The sequence below is a fragment of the Rhinolophus sinicus genome, chromosome 13 (genome assembly GCF_057876585.1).
Source record: "Rhinolophus sinicus isolate RSI-liver-muscle chromosome 13, RSI-T2T, whole genome shotgun sequence".
In the NCBI taxonomy this organism is placed as follows: Eukaryota; Metazoa; Chordata; class Mammalia; order Chiroptera; family Rhinolophidae; genus Rhinolophus; species Rhinolophus sinicus.
The window spans coordinates 15,257,964-15,276,532 of NC_142513.1; the positions used below are offsets into that span (position 1 = coordinate 15,257,964).

The 18,569-nt window shown below is 47.7% G+C and overlaps 1 protein-coding gene and 1 non-coding gene across 4 annotated transcripts in view; both read left to right on the forward strand.

Annotated features, from left to right (window-relative positions):
* Positions 1-17,450, forward strand: part of CHD6 (chromodomain helicase DNA binding protein 6) — a 182,694-nt gene extending 165,244 nt beyond the window's left edge. For 2 of the 3 annotated variants that reach the window (XM_019748943.3, XM_088789121.1), the window contains exons 32-37: positions 2,867-3,018; positions 3,418-3,624; positions 4,639-5,091; positions 6,777-6,965; positions 7,933-8,052; positions 14,584-17,450. In XM_019748943.3, coding sequence (XP_019604502.3) covers positions 2,867-3,018; positions 3,418-3,624; positions 4,639-5,091; positions 6,777-6,965; positions 7,933-8,052; positions 14,584-15,480 — 2,018 coding nt within the window. In that variant the 3' untranslated portion in view covers positions 15,481-17,450. The remainder of the gene's footprint in view (positions 1-2,866; positions 3,019-3,417; positions 3,625-4,638; positions 5,092-6,776; positions 6,966-7,932; positions 8,053-14,583) is intronic. The other variant, XM_074318117.2, reaches the window with a different exon arrangement.
* On the forward strand, positions 14,114-14,217 carry LOC141568340 (U6 spliceosomal RNA). Its single transcript, XR_012491489.2, has one exon. It is a non-coding gene; the product is annotated as a U6 spliceosomal RNA (small nuclear RNA).
* Positions 17,451-18,569: the final 1,119 nt, after the last annotated feature.

The window sequence follows — 18,569 nt, forward strand, 5'->3', positions numbered from 1 at the left end:
ACTTCTTGGGAAGTCTTCTGACCCAGACTAAACTGTACACACGAGCTAGGATAAGGACAGAGAAGCTGAGCTGAGGGTAGCTTGTAACCCCAGCTGACCCAGGAGGAGCCAGCCTACTGCCCTGCCCCTCGTCGTCCTCACCACAGGCCGTGAAGGACGGCTGCCATGGACTGAATTATAAAACCCACTTTGCTTTCTGAACCCTGGAGTAGAGAAACATGACCAAACAATCAGTTCTTGGAACCCAGAGTACAGGAGTACAAGTCAGATGACTACAGGCTATAAAGAGTATGGTTCAGAAAAGAACTGGTCTTGCCCTGATGTCGTTTGGTGGCGGTGTCAGCCCTGCCAAGTTGGGATGGAAGGTGGCAGTGAACTTGATAAGCTTTGGTGAGTTTGCACATACTTGTGGATATGGATCCCTTGCACCAGTGCTTTTAAAATCACCTCTGAAGGGATCCCCCACACATATGCGATGTGGAGGAGGGAGGGCAGGGAGGCCCTCTCTGTTTCTGAGACTAGAAATCTACAGCTGAGGGAGCAGTAACTGGCACAGCTCAGTGCCAGCCCCCGGATCTCCAGGCTCCTTTTCCAGGGTTTTCTCTCACACATCATTTTGCTTTTTCTTAAAACTTAAATCCAACTCCTCTGCTTTAAACCTTTCATTGGTGCTCCCCACCATCTCCAGACTGAACCTTTCATGGGTGCTCCCCATCGTCTCCAGACTGAACCTTTCATTGGTGCTCCCCATCGTCTCCAGACTGAACCTTTCATTGGTGCTCCCCATCGGGTCCGGACTGAACCTTTCATTGGTGCTCCCCATCGGGTCCAGACTGAACCTTTCATTGGTGTTCCCCATAGTCTCCAGACTGAACCTTTCATTGGTGCTCCCCATCGGGTCCGGACTGAACCTTTCATTGGTGCTCCCCATCGGGTCCGGACTGAACCTTTCATTGGTGCTCCCCATCGGGTCCAGACTGAACCTTTCATGGGTGCTCCCCATCAGGTCCAGACTAAACCTTTCATTGGTGCTCCCCACCATCTCCAGACTGAACCTTTCATGGGTGCTCCCCATCGTCTCCAGACTGAACCTTTCATTGGTGCTCCCCATCGTCTCCAGACTGAACCTTTCCTTGGTGCTCCCCATCGGGTCCGGACTGAACCTTTCATTGGTGCTCCCCATCGGGTCCAGACTGAACCTTTCATTGGTGTTCCCCATAGTCTCCAGACTGAACCTTTCATTGGTGCTCCCCATCGGGTCCGGACTGAACCTTTCATTGGTGCTCCCCATCGGGTCCGGACTGAACCTTTCATTGGTGCTCCCCATCGGGTCCAGACTGAACCTTTCATTGGTGCTCCCCACCATCTCCAGACTGAACCTTTCATGGGTGCTCCCCATCGTCTCCAGACTGAACCTTTCATTGGTGCTCCCCATCGTCTCCAGACTGAACCTTTCATTGGTGCTCCCCATCGGGTCCGGACTGAACCTTTCATTGGTGCTCCCCATCGGGTCCAGACTGAACCTTTCATTGGTGCTCCCCATCATCTCCAGACTGAACCTTTCATTGGTGCTCCCCATCGGGTCCAGACTAAACCTTTCATTGGTGCTCCCCATCAACTCCAGACTAAACCTTTCATTGGTGCTCTCCACCAGCTCCCGACTGAACCTTTCAGTGGAGCTCCCCATTGGCTCCAGACTACAACTTGCACTGTCCTTCATGACCTCTAGGACTCAGCATGATCTAGAGGACTCCTCCCCTCCACCTCATCCTGGTACCTTCCCCTGGCTGTCTCTCAGTTCCTCAGCATGTCCAGAATGCCCTTCCCACATTGCCCCCTCATCACCTTGGGTGTTCTTTCCTTCGAGAGGCCCTCTCTGCCAGCCTTCCCTCTTCCCGTACGCTTACTCCCTGTCAAGATACCTTGTTTCTGTCCCTTTCTGGCACTCACCACAGTTTATAATTATACATATTCATTTATTGTTACCGTTTCCCTGTATTTCCTATTTTCCTGGCTCTCTTTCCCCATGAAACTAAGATCCTTGCAGACCAAGGCCACATCTGTCTTGTTGATCCTTGAATCACTGGCCTACAAGGCCGTGTCCACGGTAAGGGGTCTCTGCGGCTCCCCCAGAGACTTGTACAGTCAAGACTCAAATCTCCACCTGTTAGAGGATAGACATTCCTTGTCATGTCACCAAGATAACAGGTTCACCACTGTTCTTGCCCTGGGCATTCCGCTATCCTCCCTTCACTCCCTGTCGTTACTGGTAAGTGAAGATCCATTTCACGTTGCTGTTAACTTTTTACTACTGAAGCGTGAGGGAATGAGTCGCATTTCTATTTCTTTCTATCAGTGAAATAATTTTTTAAGTGTTCCAAGTTTCTTTGCATCATTTTTTACATGACTCGGGTCTGTTTTACCTTTGTTGTAAGTTTCATGACTTTTCATCTTTTTCATTAATATCAGCCTCTTGCTGTTTTATATTTAGTAGACTCTCCCTCCAAATGTATCAAAGTATTAAAATGTTTAATTTCCTCTTACCCACTACACCAAATGTGAAAGCCTGTTTGTGGTCATTCATTTCCTCTCACTCTTAGAGACACAGAAGAACATCCTTTCTCTTTTCTTTTTCTGTTGTTTTTGTGGGGGTGTGGATGCAAACTCTTATCAGATGACTTGTGTTGGTGACCCTAGAGCAGGATCCACCTTTATGGATTAACTGATATGGTTCTTCTGGAAATAGAATGTATGGTAATTAATATTCAATTTAAAATGAATTAGCATGGAAATCAGATGTCCTGACCTTTCGTATCACAACTGTCTCTCAAGTATTTTATTTCATTTTTTTAACCTTTCTTCCCAGATTATCCCGGGAAATACTCTGAGGAGGAGAGCAAGAGCTCACCTTCGGGCGTCACGGGAGACCTCGGGGATGACCTGCAGGAGGCCCGGGCCCCCACCATTGCTCAACTGCTCCAGGAGAAAACCCTTTATTCCTTCTCTGAGTGGCCAAAGGTACCTCCCGAAGCTTGCATTCTTCACCCAAACCGTTCTCAGATTTGAATCCTTTATTTTTACCTTTCAGAGTATTTCTGAGTAACATTTCAGAGAAATGTTTACTATCTTTAAAAGGTATTAGTATTATAACCTTTGAACATTAAAGCTATATGTACTTGACTAATTAGACCATAAGACAGGAGTGTCCATTGTCTTCATATTTATAGCACTGTGGCTTTAATTTTCATTGTCCACACTATGGAAATTTATCTTAAGGCTTATAAAATTAGTACATTTGAATGTGCTCTTTTCTGTCGGCTGCTTCCGGTTAGAAAACTAGACCCTTGATGTCAGGGGACTTTGTGAGTTTAGGTAACTTGGTACATACCCCTCTGAGCTTTTGTCCTTATTTTACAGGACCGTGTGATAATCAACCGCCTCGATAACATCTGCCACGTGGTGTTAGAGGGGAAGTGGCCCTCCAGCCAGCAGTATGAGCCCTCGGGCACACTGCCCACCCCTGTGTTAGCCAGCAGTGCTGGTTCTCGAAACAGCCTCTCGGAGCCAGACGCATCGGAGCACAGCTTCAGCAGTGGAGCAGCGTTGGCGGCCCAGATCCAGAAGGTGAGGCCGTGACAATGGTGCTGACCGTGGAACAAAGGATGAGGGACACTTGGTACTTCTCAACTGAGTCATTCATTCAATAAATACTTACTGTATGGATAGGACTGGTTGGTTTTTTTTTTGTGTTTTTTTTTTATAATGCCATTAGTGTTAGTTGAGGAATTGGGATTTTATCCTGTACAGAGCAGAGAGCTGTTAAACGTTTTAGAGCAGGGAACTGCATGATGAAAGCAGGGTGTTGTTGGAGTGGTATGTAGGTTCGTGGGAGATGAGGGTCAGGAAAGAGGAGTGCCTCAAAAGCTGGGGGGCCAAGTGGGCATCTGATGAAGGGATAAGGTTCCCGACTGCGTTAGTGGCAGAGTGGATAAAAGAGGGGGGGAGGAGTTGGCAGCCGTAAGTTGATGACTGATAAATATATAAGGAAAGGGAGGCAAAAAGAGACCGTGTGTTCAACATTTGGAGGACTGAGAGAATGATGGCAGCTGGTAGAAATCAGGGAAATCAAAGCAGGAATGAGTTCTATAAACTCCAACTTGAAAGTCAAAATTAACTGAGATACGTTGTTAATACACTGACCCTCAGTCTTGACTGGACATTGGAATCCACTAGGGATCTTGAAAAGCTGCTGATTCTGATTGAATGGGTCTGCGGTGTGGACTGAGTATTGGAATTTTGTTTTTTTAACTTCCCAATTAATTCTGATGTACAGCTGACCTTGAGATTCCCTAAATTATAATTTTACAATTCTTAAGTGTAGTTTGTGGAACAACAGCTTTCACAGCATGTGGAAACCTGTTAGAAATGCAGAATCTCGGGCCCACTGAAGTAGAATCTGCATTTTTAACAAGCTGTCAAGCTGATGGGGTACTAAAGTTTGAGAAGGCCTGAGTTAGAAGAACTTGTAAGAAGATGATTAGAAGTCATACTAGGCCCAAGGAAGTCAGGACTGGAGAAAGCTGGCATTCAGCCACAGAAGTGGCTTTCCAACCTCTCTTGCCACGTGTGTGTTCACAGGACAGCTTCTTGGCTCCAGTATTCACAAAGGATGAACAGAAGCACAGGCGTCCTTACGAGTTTGAGGTGGAGAGGGATACAAAGGCTCGGAGCCTGGAACAGTTCCCTGCCACCCATGGGCACCCTCCCATCGTCCTCAATGGCTGGCATGGGGAGTCAGCGATAGACCTCTCCTGCACATCTGAGGGGTCCCCAGGAGCTACATCCCCTTTCCCAGTGAGTGCCAGCACCCCTAAGATTGGGGCCATCAGTTCACTTCAAGGAGCCCTTGGCATGGACTTGTCTGGGATTCTACAAGCTGGCCTGATCCATCCAGTGACCGGACAGATCGTGAACGGAAGCCTGAGAAGAGATGACGCTGCCACGAGGAGGCGGAGAGGGAGACGGAAACATGTGGAAGGAGGGATGGACCTCATCTTTTTGAAGGATCAAACACTTCAGGCAGGAATCTTGGTGGGTATATGAGGCCATTAAGTAAAAATACTGACCTTTCTGCATGGAGCAACACACACTTCTTCCTCAGTCACAAACTTTTTTGGTTTGTGGAACTTTTATCCCTATTTCAATTGTCCTCCTTATTTTCGTTAGGTTTTCATTATGTCCTCATTATAAGTTGCCCTCAATCTTTTCTAGAAGTATAGGTAATATTAACCCATGAAGGGCCCTAATTGGCGTACAACCTGGAAAAATGAACCAGGAGGTCTTGCCATTTCAAATAGAAATGACCAAAATCCTCCATCGTTTTGGAGGAGCCCCTGGTGACTGAAGGAGCCAAGCCAGACATGATTTTGTGGCGGGGTCAGCAGGCCTTCCAGCAGCTGGGGTTTGGGAGGAGCAACAGGAGTCAGGAGTTCGGAATGTTGATCCTGGCTCTGCTGGGTGGCACTGGGCACACCACGGAGCCTCCCTGTGCTCCTGGAAGGTGGGGTGTTGGAGGGGGCACAGCATCTGCTGCGGAGGGTGCTGTGAGGATTCACCAAGGTCACACTAAGACATTCTAAACTCAAAGGACATCATTATAACAACAGAAAAGGTACACCAGCCAAGAGAAATCCCCTTAGACTTTGTTTCATGTGTCAAAGACTGCTGACTTTTTTTTTATTTTGGTTTTTCACACTGACTGATCATTTGACCTCCAAAACAGGAATCACATTTCACGTTTTCTTGTTTTAAAAGGAATAGTAATGACCAGTATTTGTTGAGTGCTTATGTGTGCCAGGCACTGTTTTGGCTTTTATGTGCTTGTCCTTTGTGAGCCTCACCACGACCCTGTGAAGGTGTCCTTGTTATTCCCATTTTATAGATGAGAAAACTGAGGTTTACAAGCATTAAATAATTTGCCAAAGATAGTCCAGCTAGTAAGTGCAAATCAGGGAACCAAACCAAGTACTTTGTTCTCTAGAACTTTAGAGCTTTAGGACTAGGCTGTATTGCTTGGGATACGTCTTCCTCTTAGACTTTATGTATAATTTGGGAAGCTGACATGGTGGGTTCTTGCCCTGCCCGATTCTGCAAGATTTAAGAAGGTTTGTCTCATTTTTCAGAGGTCTGAAGCCATAGCTTCTCTGTAATGGTCATAGAATTCCATTGAAATGACTGATAAAAAATTTTTCCTTGGCCTCAGGGTATTTTTTTTAAATGGGTTACACAAACAGTTAGCATTGACAGTGTACTTTATCAGCAGGCCTGGTTATAGGCTTTGGGATCATGGAGACGAGTAAGACACGCTTTCGAACTGTAGAGGAAAAGAGGTAAGTCAGTTGCAGTGAGGCATTTTTTGTTCAATGAAAAACCTGTGAAGAGTGCTATGGGGAACCCGACGTGGGGTGGCCAGTGTTGCCTGGGACTGTCAGTGACAGTGACAACGGAGGTGACACCAGACCTGAGCAGATAGGATGGCGTTAAAGTCTGCCGAGTAGACAGGAAGGGGAGAGGAGCACTCAGGTGGGGGGAACACCCAGCACACGCAGAGCTTCTGTGTGGGCCACTGGCATGTGTGGAGTTCTTCCTCAAGCAGAGTGCTCTGCAGCTGCAAGTAGACGGGAAGATTAAAAAAAACACCTAAGGTGTTTTCCTTCTAGAAGCTAGTTTTCATTCTGTCGTGATTAACTGCTCGTCCTTGTTTTCCCTTCATCCAGGAAGTCCATGAAGACCCAGGGCAGGCCCCCCTGGGCACCTCCCAGCCTGAAGGGCCAGTGCCAGCCCCTTCGGCCCCCGAGCCCACTTCAGCAGCTGGCAGCCAGGCTAAGGCCATTCCTAGCAAGAGTCTGCTTGACTGGCTGAGGCAGCAGGCCGACTACTCCTTAGAAGTTCCTGCCTTTGGAGCAGTAAGTGTTTGTCGGGGCTACCCGAGACTGTTGTTTACTTCCTGCTAACTTGCTGCCATTTTTTGATACAGAACGTGCTCAGGAAGACCAGGAAGTTTGGGAGAAATCTGTCTATTGAGAACATCATTTGAAAGTTTAAAGAAAAAGAAATTTACAGCCCAAGTCAGAACACTGTGCCAAGAAACAGACATGTGAAATCTTATGAGGACAGAACTGGCCTAAACTCAGCCCCCGTTTCCCCCCAGAATTACCTACAATGTCATAGGCTCACAGAGAAGTCTTGAGGTTGCATAAACACTGCCACTTCATCAAAATATCCCTATGTATTTTCAAGTTAATACATTAGCACTTTGCTGGCAGGGATGTCTATTCTTAGTTGTACAGTTACTGCGTTGGGACTTTTCCTCAAGACCTCTTACTGCCTTTGTCCTAAGTCCTTCAGATTAGCAATCTGTAGGAGAGGTCTCCTGAGCACAGATGCCTTTTCTTGGCTTTTCTTTCCTCATTTGCTCGTCTGCCCACCACCATCTCTGTCCTGGGTACATCTGGCTAATAAAAAATGGAGGTAGAGAGCTCACAAGAAAAGGAGGGGAATGTACTCACAGAAACACACGCTCTAACAACAGAGCCCGTTAGGTGGGTTCCAGTGGAAGGAAAAGAGAGAAAGTGATAGAGAAAAGGCTAGGGATGAAGTAGTGCGCTGGGAAAGTGCTAGGTCGGCCCAGAGTTCTCGTCTGGAGGCTCAGGAAGCCCACACAGTGTGTTTTCCAGCTGCTACAGAAATGCTGTTGCTTCAGGGAGAGCGCCTAGGTGAGAGGCAGGTGGCTATTTCCTTCGGCGTAACCTGACCAGATCCTGTCAGAGGGCCATGAACGAGAGAAGCGCAAAACCAGCTGAAAAGCACCACCCTTATCAGAAGAATCGGTGCCAGAATGTTTTGTAATGTCGGTTTCCATTTGTCTCCTAGAATTTTTCAGACAAACCAAAGCAGAGGAGACCACGCTGTAAGGAACCTGGAAAATTAGATGTCAATTCCCTGAGCGGGGAAGAGAGGGTTCCTGCTGTCCCCAAGGAGCCAGGACTGAGGGTAAGGAAGAGGGATGTGTCCCTGTGGAGCCCAGCCTTGTACTCGAGAGGAAAGTCCACTGGGAAACGGGTTTCCCAGACATTTCCAGGAGGACGAGTGGCCATCACAGGAAGTTTTAGGTGGTGATAAGTGGTGCTGGGGCGTTTTGAGCAGCCATATGACTTCCTGTGGTCATTTGTTTTCAACCTTTACCTCAAGAACTTCTGGTTTGTTTGTGCTTAAACCATTCCCAAAGCTTGATATTTTACCCCCATTAGTGTTGAGTTCAGGGGAAAGCTACCTCACCTCATCAGGAGTCTGTTGCCAGTGTTTAACAAACTTCATTATTGGAAATTTTCATTTTCTAATCGAAGCTTTTCTGGCTACCATTTAAGACATTTCCTCCTAGCCCATCCTCACTGGCAATGAAAAACAGCTGACTCCAAGCACAACCCTTTTCCTATTACAGAATCATGAGCCTGGAAGAGACTTCAAAGTCATCTGCAAAACACTTCTGTTATAACAAGTAGGGGTTAATTATAGTTTACAGATGAGTAAATTTGGAATAGAAAACTCATAACCTCTAGGGGGCAGTAATCACATTTCAACCTGAAGATGCTTTGAGCTTGGGCAAATTATACATAAATATGTTTTTAACCTCCTGAAAGTGCGTTCTGCCCAAATGGGGAGCTTCTGAGGCTCCGCGTGGGACTCTGCTCTCCTGGGTCGCCCCCTGAACTTGCAGGCTTTCCTGAATGCCTTCGCGCCAGTGCTCTGCCAGCTGCAGCTTGTCCTGGGCTATGAGTTCCCTTTTAGTGAAACTGCCTGGATGTGATTTCTCTTCTTTGCTCCAAAAGACCACCCACCCTAGTCATTTCCTCCTCCTCCTCCTCCTCCTCATGGGGAAGGAAGTTTTTATTTAATGTTCTCAAGGAACTTGTTACTGATTTTGTCACCTGGCTGATTACTCTTTTTTTCTAGCAGCTCTACAGAGTTGCTCTCCCATCTCCATCCACTGCAGCCACTGGGGGAGCCAGGCCTGGCCCAGTCCTGGCGGGGAGGGCAGCTTATTAGAAGGTTTATCACATTGGGAAAGCTGCCCTCCCCCCCAACTCTTTATTCTCGGAAAGTGTTCTCCCTACCCGTTTTCTGAGACCCACTGTCGGGTTTTGTCCCCTCTGTCTTTCTCAACCCCTCATGCACCATCCCACATTCTGCTCTTGTCTTTGCACTCGGCATCATCCGTAGAGACCTCCATCTCTTGCTTTGTTGCAGGCTCTGAGCTCTTGGTTTAGAGACTTGTCAGAAAAACCGTGTGGTTTCCCTCTTGGCTTTCTCATGTCTTTCTGCACATCTAACAATTTCCCTCATGTTCTCTGGAAATTAATGTGCACAAGTCCCCACAGACACTGACCCCTTGCCAGAAAACCCATTTCTAAGCTGTTCTTCCGAGTCAGGCTCTTACCAGAGATGCACTTTCCCTCCTTCATTAAATAAACACAGCCCCTGCCTCGGAGGTCCTTTTTCCCGCAGGAAGGCGAGAACAGGAAGGGCTCATCCACTTGGTCCTCTCGGCAGCTCGGCCTTCCCCACCGGGCAGAGCCGGCATGGCCCTAACAGCAATGCTCTGCTTGGCTCCGGGAGAGCGCGTCTCAACTGTGTAACCATGTCTCCCCAGGCTCCTCCGGGGACAGGAGCCCTGTAGGTGTGCTGCCCTGTCTCCCATAGAGACCCCATCTCTTCTTCTGGAAACAGACTCAGATCCCACCAGGGACCTCTTCCTTCTTTCCTCCCCTTCTGCTCTGCGTGCCATGGCTCAGCTGAGGCCACAGACGCAGCCTCACACACGCTGCAGTAGGCCGGGGCTTCGGCTCTCAGAAGGCCCAGTGCAGAGTGGTCGCTCGTTAAATGTATGTATGCACACATGCACACTTCTTGTGTTTTGTATGTGTAAGTTACATTTGTTTTACATTATAGACAAACATGTGTGTGTATAGTTTTTTGTTTGTTTCTTACTGAGCCATTTGAAAGTAAATTACAGACATGACACATCACCCCTAAAGACTTCAGCGTGCATTTCGTAAGTGTTTTTCCATAGAACCATTACATTATCGCACATGTGAATATTAATAATATCTACTGTCGAGTCCATATTCAGATTTCCCCAGTTGTCCCAAAAATGTTTTTTAGAGCTAATTTTTGTTTTGTCTTATTTTGTTGTGTTTTTAGGATTTTTTAAATTAGGGTCCACATACTGAATTTGGTTGTTAGGTCTCTTTCCACTCAGTGGCTGTGTGTCGGTCAACCTGCTAACCTTCCTGGGAGGAATAGGGACATTTCAGTTACCACCTTCTTCTCCACCTCTGCCCAGGAGTTAAGTTTTAGAGTTAGTATTCACGAGCTTTGGAATAAATGCTACCAGGCATTAATGAAGAAAGATGTCCTTATCAGGTTGGAATGCCCATGTAATCATCTGGAAAAGCAACTTTGCCTCCAGGGTTGCTTAATGTCTGCCTGTCCTTTTCCTTGCTCTACTTGCCCTCTCCCCAGGCCTCCCCTGGAAGAGGAAGCAGGTTTGCTCCCAGGGTATAATTACCAGGAGGGAGAGCTGCCAAAGCCCGACTTGGCCGCTGTGTGTGGTCTCAGAGCTGCTGGGAGGGGCATCTGACAAGGGTGGGCAGCAGCTGGGTGGCTAGAGCGACTCCCTCCCACCTCCCACAGGAAGTGGTGAGAGCCGACTTCCTCTGCCAGCACGCCTCTTGCTTTACTATAGATGAAGAACTGTTCTCTTCACGCCTAGGGCCCTTGCTGCTGCTCTCCCAGGCTGAAGGGGAGAAGGCAGCCAGCCTGTGCCTTCTTGGCAAGTTCCCAGTTCTGAAAGGGCTCAGCATTCTCTCTGCTTCAGTGGCTCCCAACAAGGGCAGGAAAGGGATATTTTTGGATATCCTGATGCCTGAGGAGTGCAACTTGAACTTAGTGGGCAGGGCCAGAGAGACCACAGGTCCCGCAGGATGCAGGCTGTCTTAAGTGCGGTGTCTAGTCCTAATGCCTCGTTGAGCTCAAAATAAAGTATGTTCACGAACATCTGAGTTATAGCAGGTTGTTTGGAAATAAGGTGGAGGCATTATTTATCAAGCTCTGGGTTTGTTTTCTTCCCAACAGAAAGACTTCTGAGATCGAACATGCCCTCCCACCAGAGAGTTATAAGGGGACATTTGTGGGTATAAAGGAAGAAGACTCCTCCACCCCACCTCCCACCCCCCAGCACCTTTCCCTGGCTCTTGCTGTGGGTGGGCTGCTGGAAGGAGGGCTTGGAAAGCTTTGTGGTCGAGCTGTGGTTGGCCTGGCCAGGGCCCTGGGCTGAGGTGGTATACCCAACAGGGGCCTGAGACGGAGTGGTGCAGTCCAGAATGAGGCGATTTTCCTTAATGGGCTCAAATAGACTGGTGAGGAATTATGCTTGTAGCCTCGCCCCAATCCATCAAGTCCTACTACCTATCTGGTTGAGACACAGGAACCAGGCAGGAATTGCTCCCCGAGCAGTTATCCCGAGAACCCGAGTGAGGAGGGAGCAGTTGCCCTGCACACTCTGGGACAGTCCAGCCATGCAGATCACAGGTGGCTGGTCACGTGTGAGAACAAAAGGCAGGTGTGGTGTGGTACATGCAAAGAGCCCGAGGCTGGGGCCACAGAGCCTGACCACCTGTGCCCCGGGCACAAATCCCTGCCCCTCAACTTGTAAGAAAGGAGGAGGACAAAACATGAGCGTATCAGAGGTTTCTCCCTCTTCTGCTCTTTTGAGAAGAGTTTCTGCCCAGGCACAGAGTTGACCATCACAATGCTTTTTGCCTATGGTGACCTGGTTTTTCATTAACATCCTTTGGGAAACAAACGTAGGACTTCAAAACTGACATTATTTCTGGGGACTTGGAAACATTCAAGTGTGCGTTTTGCACATGTCTGTGATTCTGTAACTCCCTGTAAAATGGCTGTGATGATAGTGAGTCCGCAGATCGGTGTGATGGTGACTTGCAGTAACGCAGTGCCTGACGTGGCTAAGTGCTTACTCGATGGCACGGTCACTCCTTCTGCTCTTCCTGTTACTGCCACCCCTTTCGTGAGCACCGCTGACAGCATTCCCCCTGCCGCTGACAGTCCCCACTGCCCTGGGCACCAGAGCCTCAGCTGCTTCTCCCTTGGGAGCCCACCACAACACGCGTGTACTCACAGCTCCCTGAGAACCTGAGCCAGTGTCACCCATGATCCCTGTCTCCACGACTGCCCCTTAAGCAAAGATCTGTTGGGGTTTCTAAGGATTTGACATAACAGTTAAGGGAGAACAGAGGCAGTGGACGAAATGGAAACGTCAGAACAACTGCATTCAAGTTCACAGTAGGCGTCCTTGGGAAGGGTGAAAAGAGGTTTCTTAACTGCTTTCAGGCCTGGTTGCCAGTCTCAGCCCTTAAACAGCCTTAGCTTCCCTGACTTCTTTCTCCACAGTCTCTCGGACTCGTGGCCCTAATAGAAGGGTTTATCTGGCTCTTCTTGTGTCTCTTGGTGAGCCCTGTACTTGCTCCGAGTGTGCTTTCCTGAGGAGTGGGTCCCTGCCTCTGAGCCTTGGACACAGGAGGCTGTGGGCTGGTGGCGTCTCAGCTGCTTCTTGCCAATTCCTGCTCCCCACTCACTCCAGACTTGCAGGAAGGGAAGGTGTTTACACAGATGCCTGAGAATCCTGAAAAGGCAGCAGAAGCAGCCAGAGAGAAGCGTGGGCTCCTCCAGCATCCCAGAGGCCAGGCCACAGATCCCTCAAGGCTGCTCTGAATGTTTGTAGCATCACCATTGCTCTGATCAGAGAAGGTGGTAGAAGAACACGAGCTTCGTGACAGAACCCCAAGGAGGAGAAGCTGAGCCAGTTAGAGCTGCTTCCCTTCAGTGTGGCTCGGAAAGGGGCGATGGCTCCCCAGGGACCAAACGGCTCCCAAACGGCTTTTTCTTTATGCTCCTCTGTACCAAAAGATTGAGCCTGCTTCACAACAGAGGTAGAATTATCTTGGTGCGTGGACATGTGTCACCTTGATAAGCTAAACGATAGCAGTGAGGTGGGGGGCTGGGGGCGTTTCAGACACTGAGGCCTGAAAGAAATGTCCCCTCCTTTCTGTGGGGAAAATCTTTCTTTATATGGGGATTATTCTCGCCATTTTGAAGCACAAGCAGAGTTAGATCCATCATAATTGCAGCGGTTGCTTTAATTCTCTCTGCAACCACACTGAGCTCCAGGAGAGCAGGTTCTCGCTGCATCCTCATTGCCCCCGCGGAGCCCCTGAGCCAGTCACAGGAAGGAGTGTGTGCGGCTACAGCAAGCGCCCCCAGGAGGACGCTTTCTAACCACCACGCTGCCTGCCGCTCACTGATACATTAAAGCAGGAGGTTCTCCTCTGCGCTTCTCTGTAGCTCGGTCATCCAGATGTGTCGTGGTGAAGTGTTCAGATGTGTGGTGCCAGGTGACCTGTGCTGTGCATGTGCAGCTATAAGTCCCAGCTACCGGCAGGCAGGTCATTCCACACGAAACAGAAATGCTTAATTCTAATGCTCCACTGAGTAAGAAAACTGGAGAGCCAACCTCTAAACAGGAAAAGTAGATGGTCTCCCTTGAGGGAAACCGGATCATCACTTATTTTTGATGCATTTCCCCAACAATATTCAAGAATACTTTTCATTTCCTCAACAAACACGTAGGCGTGTCAGACTCCTTGCCCTCCAGGAGCTCCTGATCCGGAGGGGAGTTTTAATAGTGTCCCTTCGGTGGGACTTCTTCCTGTGGGTCAGGTAATGTGTTAAACACTTCACTTTCAGTATCCCTGCCAGACAGATGTCATTGTCCTTTCTCACCAGTTCTGACGTTAACTGACTTGGCCCGAGTCCCACAGCTAGGGGGTTACAGAGTCAGGGTGGAAAGTCAGGTTTGCTGCTCCCAAACCCTGTCTTACCTACTCTGCTTCATGGCTGCAGTTGAAAACCTTCCCATGTCACGAGAAAGACAGATGTTGGGATCCGGTCAAGGGATTGCAGCCACGAGTCTTAACTGCTCGCTTCGGCAGTACGAATACTAAAGTTGGAACGATTCAGAGGTTAGCATGACCCCTACACAGGAATGACTCGCAAATTCGTGAAGTGTTCCGTATGTTTTTTACATTGTATAGCCAAACCTGATAAAATGTTATGTCAATTATCACGCCTCAGTCAGGATTTTTTAAGAGTCTTGCCTAAGACCTGGGCGTCTTTAGTCCTGGTCTCCTGTTCCCAGCACTCTGGCAGCTTCTCCACAGGCTGGACACACCTTTGCATGATAGCATGTTGGAGGCTCTATCAGTGGCGACAGTCTCTCGGCCTCTGAGGGAGAAACCTTCAGGTGCAGTTAGAGCTGTCACTCTGGGCGGGTGGGCAGGAGGCGTCCTTCAAGGAGCTGGGACAGGGCGGCCAGGACAGGACCCCGGGCTGATGGCCTTCCGTCCCGTAACCTTCAGCATTTTGTGTTTCTTTGTCCTTTGTCAGGGCTTTCTCCCAGAAAACAAGTTCAATCACACCCTGACTGAGCCCGTTCTTCGTGACGCGGGTCCTCGCAGGAGGGGGAGGAGGCCTCGGAGCGAGCTCCTGAAAGCTCCCGCCATTGTGGCGGACTCTCCCTCTGGAATGGGGCCACTGTTCATGAATGGACTGATTGCTGGGATGGACCTGGTAGGACTTCAGAACATGAGAAATATGCCAGGCATCCCCCTCACGGGGCTGGTGGGGTTCCCAGCCGGCTTTGCCACAATGCCCACAGGTGAAGAGGTCAAAAGCACCTTGAGCATGCTGCCCATGATGCTGCCGGGAATGGCCGCCGTGCCCCAGATGTTTGGTGTTGGGGGACTCCTCAATGCCCCCATGGCAACTACCTGCACTTCGACTGCTCCAGCGCCTCTGTCAAGCACAACGAAAAGTGGTACGTCAGTGACCGAAAAGACTGCAGAAGACAAGCCAAGTAGCCATGATGTCAAAACAGACACTTTAGCTGAAGACAAGCCTGGTCCTAGTCCGTATTCTGATCAGTCCGAACCTGCAATAACTACGAGTAGTCCTGTGGCTTTTAACCCATTTCTCATCCCAGGAGTGTCTCCCGGACTCATTTACCCATCTATGTTTCTCTCCCCTGGCATGGGCATGGCTCTGCCAGCCATGCAGCACGCCAGACACTCTGAAATAGCAGCGCTGGAGAACCAGAAGAGGAAGAAGAAGAAAACAAAAGGGGACAACCCGAACCCCCACCCAGAGCCTGTTCCTGGGTCAGAAAGGGAGCCCGGCAGCGATGAGAGCTGTCCCGAGCCCAGGGCACCTGTGCCCTCAGATAGAGAACATGCGGCACAGGCCGGGGACGGGGCCCTCAAAGACTCCAACAGTGACACCAATTAGAACTTTTTCATTTAAGAAATGATGTGACTTGTAAGTTTCTTATCCCATAAAGGTTTGTTACTTCCCTCACTTCACCTTCATAAGAACCTGTGTTTCTTTCCATAAGTAATATTCCCTACCTAGTTTCCTGTCTGAGAACTATGGTAACAGATGTTGATAGTTGCAGGGTCTTGCCACTTCATTAGATAAGTGTCGACCTAGTCTAGGAGGCACAGAATTCTCATTCTGTTATCCAGTTGTTCATTCCAGCAGCCGTAGTTAATACAGTACTTGGTGACACGCCCTACCCCCTTCTCTTCCAAGTTTCCCACTTATTTGAGGAGGAAAAATGGCATAAGAAAGCTGTCTAGGGATTTACCATTGAAGGGCCGAAGAGCAGACGCAGAGTAGCTCTTTTTTTCCATGAGCTTTGTTGAATGGGAAGAATGTAACGGGAACCAAAAAGCACAGAAAAAGGAAGTGCTGGTGCATATTTTTTAGTTAAAGTATGTCCCTATTTTATCATGATTACTAAATGAGTAGTATAGACAGAAGTATATAACTGATGGTTGAAAATGCATATATTCATTTCTTTATAAAACAAAAACCTTACTTGTAGTAACATAACTTCCCCCTTCATGGTTTTTCAGACACTTGCAGCAAGAATACTGACTAGGCATTATTTTCTACGTAGGTATTCTCTCTCTCCCAAGTTAGAAGATGATTCTCGGTACGAGAAAGCTTTACACACCTCGAGTTGTTGCCGGCGACGAGTGGACGAGGGGCTCACCCTCGTGGATCTGCACGCCTCACAAGCACACAACGAGCATTCCGCTCACCTCATTCTCTTAAGAATTGCTCTAGCCACTCCCGGGGCCTTGGTGGGTTTTTATTTTGTGCTTTCCTTCACCAAGAATCGAGCTCTTTCTGGAGCCTGCAAGAAAATAGTCAACACTTTTACACTAGGTCCTTTTGTCAAAGTTATTTGAGGTTGTCAAAACATGTATACCACCTTTTATAACACAACTGTGAAAAGTTTTTTTTTTCCTTCTCTCCATTTTTTTTCTCCATTCGGCTTATATTTTCCAGTTGGACCCAGATTCCAGATTATCTTTAGTCGAGACTGTTGCAAGTTAACCTAATGCTCCCTCTCCCTCAGCTTCCCGAGCTGGGAAGAACCTGCCAGAGTGGCACTTCAGCCCATTGTTTTTGGCCTTCCCACTCGTGTTCCATTCCTTCTGGTGATATTACTCGTTCCTGACAGTTCACACTCTGAGACTTGAAATAAGCTCGTGGTTCAGTACTCCGGGGGCACAGGGCTGTGCAGGACCGTTGGACACGTTAGAAGTGTTACTAGTACCAGTTTCACATTTTGTTGTCACAATTTACTGTATTTTTTACTTTTTCTGTTAAAGTTTTGCTAATTTATCAGAAGGTCCAAACGTTTGACATAACTATTTCAGTTTGCATTATTTATTTATGATGCTTTTGTCATTGTCTTTTATACATTTGGGATTATAAATTATGTAAATGTTAAAATGAGCATCTCAAAGAAGTCTGTTAAATCGTAACCGAAAAAAAAAATCAATCAGATGTATTGTCAAAAAAGTGGAGTCCCCGTTTTATGAATCAGAGAGGTAAATCGGAAATTCTATAACTGATCATATGAGAAGAAAGAATCCGGTAATTGAACAAATCCTATTTAATGACATCTTTGTAGCATAGATGGTCTGTAATGCTGACAACAGATTTCTTAGAAATGCTGCTCTCTCTATTTAACTAACATTTTGTTCAGTTTTGCCTCCAGTGGAAGCAGAAAGGGTTTTTTCAGCTGTTAAATCCTAAAAATCAATATAATTTATTTATGTAAAAAAAAAAATCACTCAATCGATATATTTTTGAACCTTTTAAGTACTAATTTTCTTTTTATCGAGTAGAAAAAAAAATGTATTTGCCCTAAATCCTTAAAATACAAATGCTATAAAAATTCATGTATCTTGAAAGCCTTACTGCAAATGAGTATTATAGACATCCAGCAGAGCCTGGGTTTTCTTTGTCGTCATTGTTGTTTTGTATGGAAAAGCTGCTTTCCCCAGGTTCCACTTAGAACCTCCAGTAGGTCACAGGGTTCAATATGGATATGATTTAAAAACCCACCAGCATGTTAAATCCCTGTTATAGCTTATCGAACCTGTATGTTAACTCTCTGGGTGTTTAGGCTTCTATTGGACTGCTATTGTGTCCCTGTTTGCAAATGAAAATGACACTTTGTGGATTATTTGCTCTGTAAGGCATAAGTGCTTCTTAATGATTATTTTGACGTTTCCAAGAGCAAAAGCCAAATTTAAACTCTCTTCAGCAAACTTGAGCCTTTTCATCGAATTCCATGTCACTCACAGCCATAACTTCCCTTGATCGTTCTTCACCTCATGTCTTACATAATAAATTGTCTGTGGTCTTGATCCTGGATTTAAAAACAAAAAAACAAAAAAAAACTGAAAAGTCAAATTTGTACGTGAGGATTTCAGTGGCACTTGGACGTCTCTTGCAGCCGGGGCATTTTCTGAATGAGTCATCTGCACACAGGAATCCAGTCTTTCTTAGGTGCACCCAATGGGGGGCTTGTTAACTATTCATTCAGGACGGTTGACTGGACCTGTCTCTCAACCTACCAGAGCACCTGGTTAAAACAGATGCCATAAAAGGGGATGCAGCACAGCTTCCCAGACTCAGAGCCTCGTCCCTAAGCCCCATTCCAGAAGTCCACCTCCAGTCACACACCTGGGACATCAGAGGGCAACTAGACTTCTGTGGGTTGGAGCAGGTCCGTAAAACGGGTGCCTCTGGATCTGACATCCTTAAGGCCTGTGCAGAGCTTCGGGGTCCTTGGCTTTGGGAAGCATCGCTGCTCAGACCCCAGAAGGGCTGTGTCAGAAATTATTAGTGAGTCTGGCAGGAAACTGCTGAAGTCGCCGTAGGACAGAGCAGGAGATGTCCCCCTCTCCATTGCTGGGTCCCTAGTAGGTACCAATAGATGGTGGATGAATAGCCTGGAGGATGGGTGGGGTGTTTTTCTATAAGGCCCTCGAGTTCTCTGCTACAGTTTTTTG